Consider the following 15891-nt stretch of genomic DNA (forward strand, 5'->3'; position numbering starts at 1 on the left):
CCTCTCAGAAACACTCTCCAATCCAGTGTCTTTTGAGCCTTCACGCATCCCATTATGGTCAAGAGCCAACAGTTTTTCCTGTCTACTCAGTCTGGGACTCTTCCATCTCTGGGTCACTGCTCAGAGATTTTGTTGTGCCAGGAGTTTTAATCCAAATTGCATTTGAGAATGTCCATCTCTTTTTCATGTTCCTTAATACAGAAATTACTATATGCTTTGTGCCTTTAGCTCTTACTGATTCCCTTCATTAATCCCAAGCAAGTGGGTTGGTCTGGGTCACCTGTGACTTGAACCTTTTTCTGCACAAAAGACAGCTAAGTTAGCTTAGTGGGGAATACTTTTCTGACGGTAAGAACAGTAGCAAACATCAGGGGACTGAGGTAAACTTCTGACAATTGCATAAAACTAAAATCTGATTTATTTGTGCCATAGTTTATTAAGTTTTGTAAAAGAAGTGGGTCTTAGTGTCTGCCTAGCTTTTTTCCCTAAGGATAAGACAAATTTAGATTTTTTTCTCTTTCAGAAAAGAGGCGACGATTTTGAAACTGTCTCCTTCTGGCTCTCTAACACATGTCGATTTTTGCACTGTTTGAAGCAATATAGTGGAGAAGAGGTGAGAAAACCTGAGTGGTAAAAATACCATGTTGTACTTTCTTTGACCTTTTAAAGGGAAAGTTTAAAAATGTTTGAATCATGTTAGTTTCTAAACCCCCAAACAGGAAATGTACTGCTTCGATGATGTTTGCTGTCTTCTATTGAACTGGGCGATGATGTGGCTTCTTCCTTCCTAGCGTTTATAAGAAAGCGTGACAAAAACAAGTCAAGCACCAGTTAGGGAAAACAATTGTTTTTGTAACATGTTGTGGTGGTTTACATAGAGTTTAAGATTAGGACATAGAATTGTTTAAAGAAATGGATCTGTTTATGCTAACTACATAAACCTTAAAGGCAACCAACAACAAATTATATATACATCTGAGCATGAAGGTAGAGACAGTTGGGTCTCTGAGTTCAAGGACAGTCAGAGCTACACAGAGAAATCCCGTCTTGAAAACAAAAAAGATCTTATCTGTATCTTTGTAGTGAAGTGTTCATTTGTTGTTTGATAGAGTTTAACCAAATGTAAAACCAAACTGATGATTATAACTGAAAGCTGCTTACTATGTGTTTAACAGTACTCAATATACAAAATATGTTTGACATGTGATTGATACAACATGTCATGCAGTTGGCAGTAAACCCATTTTACAGATGAGGCTCAGTGATATTCATCCTTTAGTCTGTAACCTCTTGACATAAGGAGAGCTGTGACTTTGCATCTGCACAGCTTGGAGACCTGTTGCCTGACCCTACCCCATCCAATCTCCCCATCTTTTGTCAGAAAGGCAGGCAGCGCAAAGGACTGTCATGGCAGAATGACAGGATATATAAAGATGAGCAGGACACCTAGAAGGTGAGCCTGAGGGAGCAGAATCCTGAGAAAAGTCATGAAGGAGATCCTATGAGCCCTGCATTTAGACTGTGCTGGCCACTAAGCTGCTCTGTCATTAGGTGGGGCTAGTGAGCAGTGTGCTTAGTGGAAAGTGACTAGAAGACATGCTGCCTTTCTGGGGAGCTGGCCTTTTAAACCAATGCTACTGAAAGACTTTTCTAAGATCTGACTGAAATCATCATGTAGATTCTGTGAGTTAGAATAAAATGATAAAGTTCCTTTGTTTTCAAGTTCATAAAGAAACTAGTCTAATCATGCTTATGCATGTTCCTCTGGGTGTAGTATGTATGCATAGGATTATATATGCATAGGACTATATGTAAAGAGCCAAGAGCTAAAGAGTGTTTTCAATTCCTTGTTTAGTGTTTGGCAGTAGACCTGCTGTTTTATCAGTACGATATGTTCTTTTCTTAAGTTAAATTTCCCCACTTTGCCATTTGAAAACCTTAACTATAGATTGCCAAGGTCATCTGTTGTTCACAGGAGTGAAAACACAGGCAACAGCATTGAGAATGATGACCCTGGCACTGGGTAGGAGGGCTGAGAAAGACACAGAGTGAGGCGGACAGAGGCCCTTGGAGACAGTGAGGTAGACAGAGACATTGCCTTCCTATGCACCACTAACATTGTGTTTATTCTAGGGCTTCATGAAACACAACACGTCTCGCCAGAATGAACACTGCCTCACCAATTTTGACCTCGCTGAGTATCGGCAAGTACTGAGTGACTTGGCCATTCAGATCTATCAGCAGCTTGTGAGGGTGTTAGAGAACATTCTTCAGCCAATGATAGGTAAGACCAGTGTTGCTGTGCTTGCTGACAATGAGGCCAGTGATACATGTGACAGGCATGTGTTCATGTGGAGAGCATAAAGTGCTAACTATGACAGAAATCAGTCTCCACATGACAGAGGCACTAGAGTCCGTGCTTACATCCTCTTTCTGAAGACTGAGCTCTGTCTTCTTTCTAGCAGTAGACTTTATTCCTTTGTCTAGTTGTCAGAAAGACTTGCTGTGGCACTATTACATAGGGCTTCCTAGGAGACCACTGAAAACCAAGGAGGCTGGGATGGGTTTGTACTTTGCCCAATAGTCTATAGTAAAATGGCTGGGAAGGCACTAAAGCAACAAGAGCTGCTATCATAGGTGTGCACAGGACACTCCATGTTGTGTAGTACACTTCCTGGAAATGTCAAGGCAAGTTGGTTAAGTAATATTTCCTGTTGACTGAGTGGCACATGTGCTTCTGATTATGAATGTAAAGGAGTGTGAGTCCATGTACCTCTCTTTTTTTTTAAAGATTTATTTTATTTTTATTAATACTCTGTCTTCAGACACACAGAAGAGGGCATAAGATCCCATTACAGATGGTTGTGAGTCACCATGTGGTTACTGGGAATTGAACTCAGGACCTCTGGAAGAGCAGTTCAGTGCTCTTAACCGCTGAGCCATCTCTCCAGCCCGCACCTCTCTTTATACTCATTCTGGGTGGTCATTTATATGCTGTCCTATCTGATTCCCTTAGGATGCACGAATTTGAAGGTTTTTAATGTAGCAAATTTGTGGGTTTTTTTTTTTTCAAATTACCAAACACTGTTATCTCCAGGCAAATTAGAGGCTCTTCACTGTTTCAGGCTTGTGTTATTTTCGTACCTTGACCATGTGTTCTCCACGTTTCTACATTTTTACCTCCCTTAGTGAGCTCACAGATTTCATTTTCTTTCAGAGGCCCGTAGTTAAAACAGCTAGGGACATAAAGTCTGTGGAGGTCATATGAGATGGCAGTTCTCTCTTTTCTTGAGCTTTAGGTAAATTTAGTTGTAAATTTAAAACACTGTAGATTGGCCAAACTGCAGGAAGTAACACAGAGTAACAACTAACTTCCACCATTCTTTCCTGTCTCTTGCCTGTGTGTAGTGGCTGAACAAATAGTTTGCCTCTAAGCTGTCCCATTTTGCTCCATCTCCCAGTCATTTAATAACAACAACAAATGCTTTGAATTAGTATAGGGTTTGTAGGGAGCTGAGCTTAGCACAAGGAAATAGAAAAACAATCCAGACGTAATCGTCGATTTAAGGGCCTCCCAGGCAGGAATGGGCATCTCTGAGTAGACCTGTCAGAAGCTTTCTAAGGAAGCACTAGCCAGATACTGAGAGAGAGGTGAGACAGCAGTACAACAGAGACTAAGTCCAGAGAAACCAAGGCTGTCCCACCGTCTCACTGCAGTGTGAGGACCTCAGGACAGAGAGTGGCTCAGCTCTCCAGCTCCTTGCCCTCAGCTCTGACAGGTCTCCTCCAAGACTCGTCCCAAAGCCCTACCTTTCTCACTGTCATGTTATTGTTTTGTTGTTGTTGTTGTTGTTGTTGTTTGGATTTGTGGCTTTTTCTTTAATATCTGAGATCAAATACAAAGAACACTTACTTGACCACTCTCATAAACTTCTCCAGTACCACATGCAGGTGCAGCCCCAAGGCTGCTGCTCAACTTTAGAAAATGCAGCAGTGAGAGATTACTTAATACTTCATTAAAGTTTAGAATCCAAAGGCTTATTCCTGGGACAGTTCCTTCTTCTACTATTTTCATCCTCTTATTTTCTAAAGTGTGTGTATTTGTGTATATTTGTGTGTGTGTGTACACGCGAGTGAGAGAGAGGGGTGACGGAGGGAGGGAGGGAGGGAGAATGAGTGTGTGTGTGTTCTTACCTCTGAATCATTTTAACACTTAAAATATTTCTACAGTCTCAGGCATGCTAGAGCATGAAACAATTCAGGGAGTATCTGGGGTGAAGCCCACAGGGCTCAGAAAGCGAACCTCCAGTATCGCCGATGAGGGCACCTACACACTGGACTCCATCCTGCGGCAGCTCAACTCCTTCCATTCCGTCATGTGTCAGCATGGCATGGATCCAGAGCTAATCAAGCAGGTGGTCAAGCAGATGTTCTACATCGTGGGCGCCATCACCCTGAACAACCTCCTGCTGCGCAAGGACATGTGCTCCTGGAGCAAAGGCATGCAGATACGGTGAGCAGACACCGGCGTGTGACACACAGCCTCCTGTGACAGGCCTGCCTGCCGGTCGATGGATGATGGCTCGGCTCTGAGCAGTATCATGTGGCCAGCAGCAAGGGAAGGACTGGTGTAGAAGAGCCAGCTCCTGGGCCTGGATGGGTTCTCAGTGCTCAGGAGGAAGGCCTGCTCTTTGTTAAGCTACCTTGTTCATAGGAGTATAGAGATGTGCAAGATTCACTACAGTGTATATTTTTTCTCTCCTTTCTTATTTGTTTTGATTGCATAATAGGAAAATATTAGGAAAAACGAAACCTTATAATATTTTGTTGTTGCTCTTAGAAATATCTTTCCATATTAAGAATATAAATAAGATAAACCCACCAGGATCTGGAGAAGTAGCTCAGTGGTTAAGAGCACTTAGTGCTCTTGAACAGGACCCAGGTCAGGTGAGCCTACAGGGTGGTTCACAACTCTCTAATTCCAGTTCCAGCTGGCCTCTGCACACACTGCATGTGCATGGTATGTGTACACATGCCCAGCCAAACACTTTTTTTTCCTTTTTAAAATTTTAAGTTAAAGAAAAATAATAGGTCCAGAGAGATCATTTACTAACACTTGAATTTGAAGACGAACTATACTCCATTTTCCACTTATTTTAGTTCCTTGTTTGTTTTAGAGAAACGGGTCTTGAACCCACAATCCTTCTGCTTCAGCTAAGAGTACAGGCATACAGCAGACATGCCCAGTAGCAACTATATTACATACCCACTTCCCTCACCATTGCGTCATTATTGTAACAACTGAATTTGGAGAGCAAATGGTTATTCTGAAGCATCTGGTATGTTCACTGGAAGAAAACAAAAGGATTTTCACCGGGTGGTAGTGGTGCACACCCTTAGTCTCAGCACTCAGGAGGCAGAGGCAGGTGGATCTCTGTGAGTTTGAGGCTAACGTGGTCTCTGGAACAAGTTTCAGGAGAACCAGGACCACATAGAGAAACCCTGACTCAAAAAACTAAAAGAAAAGGGGCGGGAGGGTGTTTCCTACAAAATCTATAGTTACTATTAGCAAACTGTAGTGTTCTATGTTTACCATTCTCACTCGTATCTCACTGTGAGGTACAACCTCCATTCAGAGATTCTAACTTTCTGTGACGTTTCTGACCTATTGTTTAAGACAGGGTCTCATGAACCAGGCTGGTCTCAGACTCACAGTATAGCCAAAGATAACTTGGAACTCCTGATCTTCCTGCCTCTACCTCCCAAGTGTGAGCCACTACACCCAGCTGCAGTCACTCGCCTTCACATCACAGTGCCTCCCTCCATCTGCCTGAATTCTGACCGTGTGTCTGTCTGCTTTAACTGTAGTTGAAACCTCCCATCAGTTAGCTGGGCGCCTCTTCAAACTCTAGCATCCGTAGAGCCTTTGTCTCTTCCAAGGGTGTTCCCTTGCTCTTCTCTTCTATCTCTAGACTTTCTCAGGCCACTGTCCCCATTGTCAGGGCCCTTCCCTAGGGAAGTTTGAGTACAGGGCACATGTTGGGGCGTCTGGCTGTTCACTCAACCATTTTGAGTCTTCTTAAGGAAGACGGAGTGCATGAAGAATCAGAAGGTTTATCGTGCAAAGGGAACCTGAATTTCAGAAGCCAGAAGTACATTCTAGGCAGCTGTTTAATAAGGACAGAGTCACATGATATATTCAGTTTTGTTTATTAGCAAGTCTAATAACTTTCCCTCTAGGGACTTTGTTTCCATCTTTCAATAAAGAGTTACAGTCTCTTGTCATTCAGTCTTACATAATTACGATTATAAGCCTCATGACTTTATGATAAATGTTAAAGCACAGCTGATTAGATTTTAGAAAATTGAATAAAAATACTACCTGTCATATTAACTGACACGGCTACATACACAAAATTAAGACATTTATGACAGCATTCAGCAAATTTGCATTTTCTCTCTTATTCTCTCTTACATTTTCTCTCTTTATTTTTGGCATAGGTACAATGTCAGTCAATTGGAAGAATGGCTACGTGACAAGAATCTAATGAACAGTGGGGCAAAAGAGACTCTGGAACCTCTTATCCAGGCCGCTCAGCTTTTGCAAGTGAAAAAGAAAACTGACGATGACGCGGAGGCCATCTGCTCCATGTGCAACGCTCTGACCACAGCCCAGGTACCGTGGCCCTCCATACCATAGTAGGCTTGACACACATAGTAGGCTTCCCGGAGGAGCTCTGAGAAGTCAGGCCTGCCGGGACTCCTCTCTCCTCACTGACCTCCCTCCTTGGCAGAGAAGATCCGTGTCAGTGTAAATCTGGAATTTATTTTAGAAGGGATTTTATTATCAATTAATTTCAGTCCTGCTCATAGTCATGTGTAGAATATTCAGCAAAGAGTAAGTGCATAGTATTCTGTGATGTTCTGGGCCCTGCCATGCAACCTGGAATAAAACCAAGTCCCTGCTCTCGTGAGGGATATCTGCTGTAGAGCTCCAAGTCAGTTCCATGAAGTTATCTCTATGTTACTCAGTAATTAATGGTTCTTTAGTTCTTCTATTTGGGGCCAGTAGCGTGACTCTGGCAATAAAGGCACTTACTGGGAAGCCTGATGACCTGAGCCTGATCCCTGAGACGCACAGAGAAGAACCGACTCCCAGGGGTTGTCCTTTGACCGTCACATGCATGCTCTGGTGCTGCCCACATACACAGAATAATTCTTACTCTCTCAGTCCTAGATGTGATTAATTCCCACCACACAGCAGCATACCTGTGGAGGTAATTACTTTAACAATAAGAAATCTCCACCTTCATGAGCGAACAACTCAGTAGGGAAAACAGAAACACCTGAAGCTAACAATATCCCAAAAAAATGTAGCATGTCCTGTTCTTAATGCTTTACGAGAAGCACTGACAGCCATTCTAAGAGGTAGCACTCAGCAGCACGGGACTTGAGGAAGGGCCAGGACAGGAGTGGCATTAGGGGAGCCAGCAGCAGTCAGAGGAAGGCCTCAGAAGTGCTTGCTGTCCTCTTCACTGGGCTATTTCATCTCCCCATGCGTAGCTCTCCATCGCTGGCCTTGAGATTCATTCACTCAGGGAAAACTGTTAGGATCACAGTCATAGCTTCTTAGTGCCGGAATTTACAGAGATTATTGCTGTAAACTTACTTTTGAGTGGAAAATTTCAGTACTGGTAATGGTCTTGAGGTCTTCCCCATTTCCACCAAGTTCGGGAAGTAATGGTACAGTGGGGAAACCTGACAACAGATGTTTCCTGCCCTCCAGCTTTTAGAGAATGTGCTCTAGCACTTATTATTTCAATGTAACTACATGCCCCAAAGAATTGAGTAGACCTTTAATTTGGTTATTTACTTGACTTACTTGGCCGCCCTTTGTGCAGCCTTAACCCTTGTCTCTGAGGGGCTGAGTCCTGAATCGAGAGTGTCACTCACTTTTATTCCATGTCTCTCTGGCGCTCACCATACTCTTTCCTATTGGTTGGCATTGCCCTGTACTTACCTTTCTGTGTAACTCATTTAGATGTAAATAACCACGTGGGACTGTGATAACTAGTGTGTTAGCACAGCTCTAAACAGTAACTTGAAAATGAGGCTGGGCATGGTGGTGCAGGCTGCAATTCCAGCACATGAAAGCTGATGTAAGAGGTCGGCAGGTTTGAGACCTGCCTAGGCTGCATAGGAAAACCATCTCAAAACAACAGTTCTACCTCACGTAAACAGTGATGTTCTTGAGGCTAAATGGGGCTACATAGTGAATTCCAGGCCAGCCTGGGGTACATAGAGATCTGTCTCAAGCCCTCCAATACCATAAGAGGAAAAGAGCAATGGCCTTTTATTTATTTATTTTTTTTATTTTTAAAATCATTTTTAATTTACTTCTTAACTTTTTGGTTAAATTGCTTTAAAGACCTTATCTTTGTGTTATTCATTATAATGTCTTTCTGTTCTAAACATGAGTTTTTAAGATTGTTTAAAACGAGTAATACTTAATTCTATAATTTTAATATGGCCATATATGCTTTAATTTGAAAACAGTGTTATTGAAGAATAACACTACTGGAATGAATTCCAATTGTATAAAAATATCAAAGGCCAGAGCATGTGGACAGTAGCTCAGCGGTGGTCCAGAACATGGGCACCCATTGTTGCTCTCAGAGATGGAGAGGAAGAAGAGGGGCACTTTTCTCCATGTTGTATTTATACTGTTTGAATGGTTTTCTGATTTTTTGTTTCTTCTTAAAATGTTACATGACTACATTCTTCCAGTAAAACTTGAAACACAAGGCAAGTGTGCCCTTTGCTTCCTCCTTCCCTCTCTCCCAGCCCACCCAGGTAAAACTGAAAGGGAGGTACAGTGGTCCTTCCCAGATCCTGACCAGCCAGCCTGTTTGTGAAACGTCTTTCCCCTTTCTCTCTCCAGATCGTCAAAGTGTTGAATCTGTACACACCCGTTAATGAGTTTGAAGAAAGGGTCTCTGTTTCGTTTATCCGCACTATACAGGTGAGATGCTGTTTTCTTTCTTGCTGCTTCACCACAAAGTCATTTGAATGGAATATTCACAATGTTTTTGGAAGGATAATGTGTTTTTATCTTTTGCATTTCCATTTTACTTTATAGTACATTGACTTTTTATATAGGTTTATAATCCATAAATATTTTAATAAAAAAGTTAACTTTTTTAAATTTTTAATAGAAATTTTGGTAAGAAAATATCTTACAATGCCATTTGTCTTTTTTCATAATACCCTCAGGTGCGGTTACGAGACAGGAAAGACTCTCCACAACTGCTCATGGATGCAAAACACATCTTTCCTGTCACTTTCCCCTTTAACCCATCCTCCCTGGCCCTAGAAACCATCCAGATTCCAGCCAGCCTGGGCCTGGGCTTCATTGCACGGGTCTGAAGGGCTACCCAAGCAAACGTAGAGAACGCATTTCTCCTCAAAACATGAACAGTTGTTTCCAGTGAGCTACTGAAAATACATTTTTAAAGAAAAAAATACTGATTATCTCTAGAAGAAGATGCTAACTGGAATTCCCCCCCAGAATCCTTTCGATTGTGAAGACGCTCCTTGTACTGTTACCTTTAAAGCAACACTCATTCTCTATCAGTTGGGAACCCTGAGTTTACACACAGCTGAATGGTGGCGGGGAAGAGTGAAGGAAAAGATGAAAGGGGCTTGTCTTCAGCTGACAGCATTTAGTTTAAGTCTTTAGTGCTGCATTTAAGTACAATCCCATATGTCTGAACTGTTGTGAACAAGGCACAAAGAACTGAAGAAAATCACTGAATACATATCATAGCAGCTTAGGAGCCAATCATGGTAATATTGTCAAACTGGATCAAAAAAATAAACTGGCAACATTAAAGTAACTGGCCAAGTAACTTCCTTATCTGTCAGTATGGCATAGCCATGTGAAAGACACTGTTGCTAGGCAGCGTAGATGCCGGTTTGTACTGTAGCTCACTGAGCATCTTAAATGGCTGCTGTGTGCTGTCTCCTGACGTAAGTGATAGTCTTATTAGGCACTACAAAATAAGCTTCTCTTTCATCAGCTCTGTTTACAATTCATCCAGACCAGTTCTAACCGGACTATATGCAGTTATCCACAGGTTCATCGGCACAAGTAGCAGACACTGGGGAAGTAGAGTTAGGCAGAGTGGCTGTTGATGTCATTGCTGATCAGGAGGTATTACATTGATAAGTCACCCGTGCGGATCGCACATCATGCCTAGTGCTGTGTGAAGTTGCTTGTTTTCAGTTCCGAAATCTGATTCCTGCCAGGCATAGATTCAACCTCGACAAGTTTTCTTCTTAATTTATTAAGTGTTAGTTTCAGTCACTATCTAGAAAGGACTATCAGAATATTTATGATTAAGATCTTGAAACTGATTATCCTATAAGTTATTCAAAATAGGCATATAAATAAATCATTATAATTCAGAGGGTTTAGGTGTTGCAACCTCTATAAATGTTCTCAGATACCACTGGATACTTTAAAAACATCATATTATAAATACATTAAGAAGATTTATGTAAGAAATATAAGATTATTAAATTTATAGAGGATTTGGTTCAGTAAGACCCAGATTCTGTATGTTTTCATTATGAAATTCTAATTAAGCATATTCTCCATTTTTTTCTGGAACTCTTATATAATAAATCCTTTGGGTTTTGCAAGAGCAAATTCTTAGCTTTCGTTCCTCTGGCTGCTAATTACAATCATCGATTTGTATGGTTTACTGTAAGGCGGTTGGTCTGAAACAGTGGCATTTAAATATGTGCAATATTATTCCTGAGAGCTAAACGGTTTCAAGTCAGTGATAAATACTGTTAGTAAACGGAAGTTTTGTTCATTATCTTACTGGAGCCCAAATGTCCTTGTTTATAAAGTAAGAGGGTTGGACAACTGGTTGTTCCAGCCACTTCCCTGTTTACAGTTCACGCATGCGTGGTTTCTAGAGAAAGGGGTCACAGTTACTCTGTCCTATTGTAAAGACCAATGTTTAGTGCCTGTCAGTTCCCTAGGGTTAGTACACTAAGTCACGAGTTTATGTAACCACAATCTTTTCTTAACATACATCATTTAGGTCTTTTAGAACACCCTAATTATTTGATTATTTGAAAGTTACTTAGTTTAAGTAACTTTTGTTACAGGATAAACTTTTTGTTTGTTTGTTTGTTTAGGGAATTTTGTTTTCTGCAGTGCTGGGAATTACACCCAAGGCCTCTTGTGTGTTAAATCAGTACTCTACCACTGAGCGAGTCTCAACTCCTATTCAGTTCCAGTGCATTGATTTATTTGCAGAACCTACAACACTACTCAACGTCTTCAGTTTTCCTGGGTTCTCAGTATTGTTGCAGTGAACAGTTAAGCCATCTCACTAGTACTGAGTCAGACAGCATAGAGGTAGGGGGTGGGAGAACTTGCTAAGCAAACAGAGCCTTGTGTAGGCTGTCTTCCCTCACTCAGCCCTGGCAGGACGCCCACACCCTGCTCCCAGCTTAGTCCTGAGTGGGAAGCTGATGCACACCCCGAGTCTTGTCTTCAGGACCAGGCTGTCATGCTCTGTCCCTGAAACCCCATTTCCCTACTTCAGACATTTGTGCCCTACAGTTTCTAGCACTTTCTCTCATTTTTCTCTGTTGTCAAAGCTGGGGCTCCTGTTCTACAGCTGCTCCCATTTTGTGGTTCTCGGGTTTCAGTGACAATGGTTCAGAGTCGCTGTGATTCCAAGCTTCAGCTCTTTCAAGCTATAACCCAGATAGTGATTGTCTGCCCTGCTTTGTTAAGGAGAGAGGCACCAGGCGTGTGCTCACCTCCACTCTGGCATCCATACTCTCCTAGCTTCAAACACATACCCAGCCTTCCCCCTACCTGTCCCATCCCCCACTTCCCTAATCTTACCAGCCTGATGGGTTTCTGTGGCCCTGGCTGGCATGCATGGGACTTATCATCACTCCCGTCCTCACTTTTGTACTCCTTAACCTTACCACTAATTGGCTTTCCCATAATTCCACTATGATATGCTTGGACTACAAAGAAGGAGCTCTTGAAAGACACAACAGCACAGCAGTTCTTCCTTGCAGTAGCCCCTCCCAGCAGCCACCACTGACCTGCTGTAGCTTCACTCACTCCACAGTGAGGATCCACAGTGAGGAAAGACGCCTTTTCTCTTCCCTTCCTGCTGCTTTTCTTAGCCCCAGGCTTGAATCTGCCTTAGAGTAACTCAAAATGGGGAAAAGATCAACACAAATCAAACCGCACAAAGGACAACTTGTGGTTCCTTTGGAACCTTGAACATTCCATACTACCTGGCACTACTTTGGAAAGCAAATGTACAGACAGAACTGTAATCCAGAGCCAAGTGATAGGGGATGTCAGTCTATGCCAGTTTAGATTGCCTGCTTTGTTACTGATTCACTTCAGTAGCTACAGAGAGACTCCTTATGGGTGAGCAGGTGTAGGTAATGCGCATATTCCTTAATGGTGTATACAGAAGGCTATGAAGATACTTCAGGCCTCAGTGTCCCGATTATTGTGAGAAATTAGTTTTCTGACAGTTGTAGGAAGAGGAGCTGCCGCCATCCTGAGAACTCCACATGCAGTCCCTCTCCCCCACACACACAGTCACCAGTTGAGAGCTCCTCAGGAAGCATGGTCATGGGTCCTCCGGGTAGCATCAGCCTGTTAGGATGAAGAGCAAATGTCCGTGTGTGACACTGTGGTCCTGTTGGAAGTAGTGCAGAAACAGTACCCATAGTGCATGTGCTTCACGCCAGCAACTCTCCCTCCGTTACCTCACTTCCTCACAGCATCCACAGGAGACAGCTCCCACCATCAATGGGGATGATAATTTGGGACAATGGTATGGTCAGTGGCTCGCTGGAAGTGGCACTGCCTTTTAGCAGTAAGGGCAGAGGCTGTCCTGTCTCTCCATATGCTGTGGGGTAACCTGGGCTAGTAAGGGTGCTCTGTCGTTATTGGCATGTGGGAAGAGATGAATGATGAGCACCAGCTTACTTGTTGGGAGACCAGTGCGCAGTGCCCGCAGCACCAGCTGTGACTAGGCTTGCCTTTTGTGGTGAACCAGTACTCCTTGACAGGGTGCGGACTCTCGAGTTAGAGGCTGTCTGAAGTAGAAGGGCGGGTAGCAGTGAAAACCTCAGATGTGAAGAGGCAAGGCAGGCCACTCTCCACAACCATGAGGTTTCCCTGTGAGAGCCCCTGGCTGAACTACACAGCCTACAGAGAACTCTCTAGTTTTAGTCTGAGGCACAGAGGAACCCAGGACACTAAGTACCTCCCTCCCTGGGGCTGTCTGCCAATGGCGAGTCAGTGTAAGCTTGGAATTGCCACAGCACACAGCCCGCAGGGGAGGTGCTAGGAGCTGTGCTGTGGGCATGCATGCTTGAGGCCACAAGCATTTTGTGGAAAGTGCTTTGTAGTTTGTTCTCAGGCTGTGCTGTGAGGGCCGCCTTAACCCTTGCCCCTTCCCTTTTAGAGCTGCCTTAAGTTCCCCAGAACTTGTCCTCAGTGAGGGTTATCTTGCCGTGTTTCTCAAGGTTTTGTAAGAATTTGAATTGGGTGTGGCTTCCCACCACCACGTATTCCTTTCTCCCCTTTCTGCATATCCTGCTACCTATGTGCAACCATTTCCAACCAGAGGTTAGAATTTATAAAGCAACCAATGAAATGTTAGCTTTAGGAATATTTCTGGGTTAGTGCAAGTCCCTGAACAGTAAGCAAATTAGCATGCATGGAACCCGGCCAGAAGTTGGTGTATTTGTGGGTGGCTTGCCTTTCACTAACCCTTTCTAATAAAGGCAAAAATACAACTCTAAAAACTTTGTGTGGTGCCCTACTGTACAAGGCTGAGTAAAAACAAGAAAGTAGCTGTATTAAGTTCTAATCCATCATAGCATAGTACCTAAATTAACTTTAGAGTTTAGTCAATTTCTCAATAGGTCAAAAAGCAAAAGATGCCATGTCAAACATCTCCCAAATGCATTTTATACATTTTTATTTTATAATTTGGTCTTCTAAAAATGTTTGTTAGCTTAACTTAGTGGGTAGAACTAGACTCATAACATATCTAAAAGCAACAAACATTTCCTCGGCAGTGCTATTGTTTGCAATAGTTGGGGAAGTTTTGGATTTGTTTTTAAAGGTTGAAATTTCCGTGTACAATTTAATGCTTGCAAAGTTAATAACCCCAATGCGTTTTCCAGAGTCAGTAGTTTCAAATAACTTATTGTCTCTATGTGTAATAAAATCTTAGCTCTCTAAGTCATGTGAGCCATTATTTTTCCCCACAAAAGGTGATTTCTCCTTAAGTGTAGATCTGTGTTGTGATTTATGATCCAGAATTGTGTTCTTTTGTGGATTCTGAAGTAAATGATTTTCTTGTGTTTGGGAAAGTCTCAATTGTTCCAGCAGTATTGTACAGATGAGCTCATGGCGTTTAACCCATTGTGGTTTTATTTTAACTGTTCATCACTTACCATGAAATGGACCTGCCTTTGGAATACAGTAAATGGTTGCAGTTTTCTAATCTTTCTTCCTTGGATCTGGAGAAAGAATTTCCCTGATCTGCACAGTTGATCTCTGCAAAGTGGTTAGTCGGGGAAGCAGAAATGCATGCTGAAAGGTGAGAGGCGTTACCAAGCCTCTCTGGATCTAAACTGAACCCACTCCAGAGTATCGCACAGGAAATCTTCTCGAATGTCAAGAATTCACCTCATATCAACAAAAGCCTTGGAAACACGAGTTTTTCACTGGGTATTACCTAATGCTAAAAGGAAAGCCAAAACAATATCAGAATGACATTTTATGCTCTAAATTTATAGCTGTCTACTGTGCTTAGTGTGTCTGTCATTAGTGCTGTATTCTCCTAGCTATTATAGAAAATTGTTGAAATAAAGATAAGGATATAAAGAAACGTTGTCTTTGTTTATAAACCACTTCACATTTTGAAACAAAACAAATTGTTACTCTGAAGATTAAGTGTCGTAAGTAGAGTCTCAGGTCTTAGAAACTGAAGGTCCTTCATTCTGTCTGTGCTAGAGAACAGCAGTGTGAAGACTGCAAACACTGAGGCAAGCAGATCAGCCAACAGCCAAGGCACTGTGGCTGCTCGCATGTCCAGGGATTCTCTGGCAGAAAAACAGAATCTAGGAATTTGGGGCTTCCAAAAGTTTAAGTAAGATTTGTGTCAAAAGTTCGGCTCTTATTGCCGTAGAAGAGACAGATGCGTGGAATAGGATAAAAGGCAAAGGCTTGTCTGTGACACTCCTTGGGCTGGAGAAAGAGCAGTCTGTTGATGGCACAGTCTCATCTTTAGTCATAGTACGGAAAGTAAGTGTTAAGTTCTACTGTAGACTACCCCACTTGCACATAGGAAAAGTTCGTTCATCAGACTCACTCGTTTATAAGGATTTTCCTTTCCAGGGCACCACAGCAGACCCTAGAAATGCAGCAGCAGGAATTCTATTCAGCAGTGAATCCATGGAAATACATAGTCTTGTGTACATGATGTTACAAAGATGTTACAAAGTCATGGAAAAAAAGTGATATTTGAAACAGTTTCTAAATAGATTAGAACTCAGTCAGGGTTATCACTCTCATACATAACATTTGACGTTATCATTAGAATTCTTTCCTGGAATATGGGATAGAAGTCAAACTAAGATTAGCCCTGAAGGGAATCAATTTCCTAACATAACTTGAGTCGGGATGTATCTAGGTGCCCAGTCGCCTGCCTCAGGAAGAGACACATTGCTTTTCTTTTAGCAGATGACAGATCCCAACATGGTATTTACTACCCAGAGCAGGACCTGGGAACCCATGCAGTTGTCCCCTCAGCA

The 15891-nt window shown here is 42.4% G+C and overlaps 1 protein-coding gene across 1 annotated transcript in view; it reads left to right on the plus strand.

Annotated features, from left to right (window-relative positions):
• The window catches only part of Myo5a (myosin VA), a 162196-nt gene extending 147230 nt beyond the window's left edge, over positions 1-14966 (plus strand). Inside the window, exons 36-41 of the mRNA XM_032911256.1 lie at positions 524-613; positions 2134-2284; positions 4231-4513; positions 6502-6676; positions 8942-9022; positions 9274-14966. Coding sequence (XP_032767147.1) covers positions 524-613; positions 2134-2284; positions 4231-4513; positions 6502-6676; positions 8942-9022; positions 9274-9426 — 933 coding nt within the window. The 3' untranslated portion in view covers positions 9427-14966. The remainder of the gene's footprint in view (positions 1-523; positions 614-2133; positions 2285-4230; positions 4514-6501; positions 6677-8941; positions 9023-9273) is intronic.
• The last annotated feature ends 925 nt before the right edge of the window (positions 14967-15891 follow it).

The sequence above is a fragment of the Rattus rattus genome, chromosome 8 (genome assembly GCF_011064425.1).
Source record: "Rattus rattus isolate New Zealand chromosome 8, Rrattus_CSIRO_v1, whole genome shotgun sequence".
Lineage (NCBI taxonomy): Eukaryota > Metazoa > Chordata > Mammalia > Rodentia > Muridae > Rattus > Rattus rattus.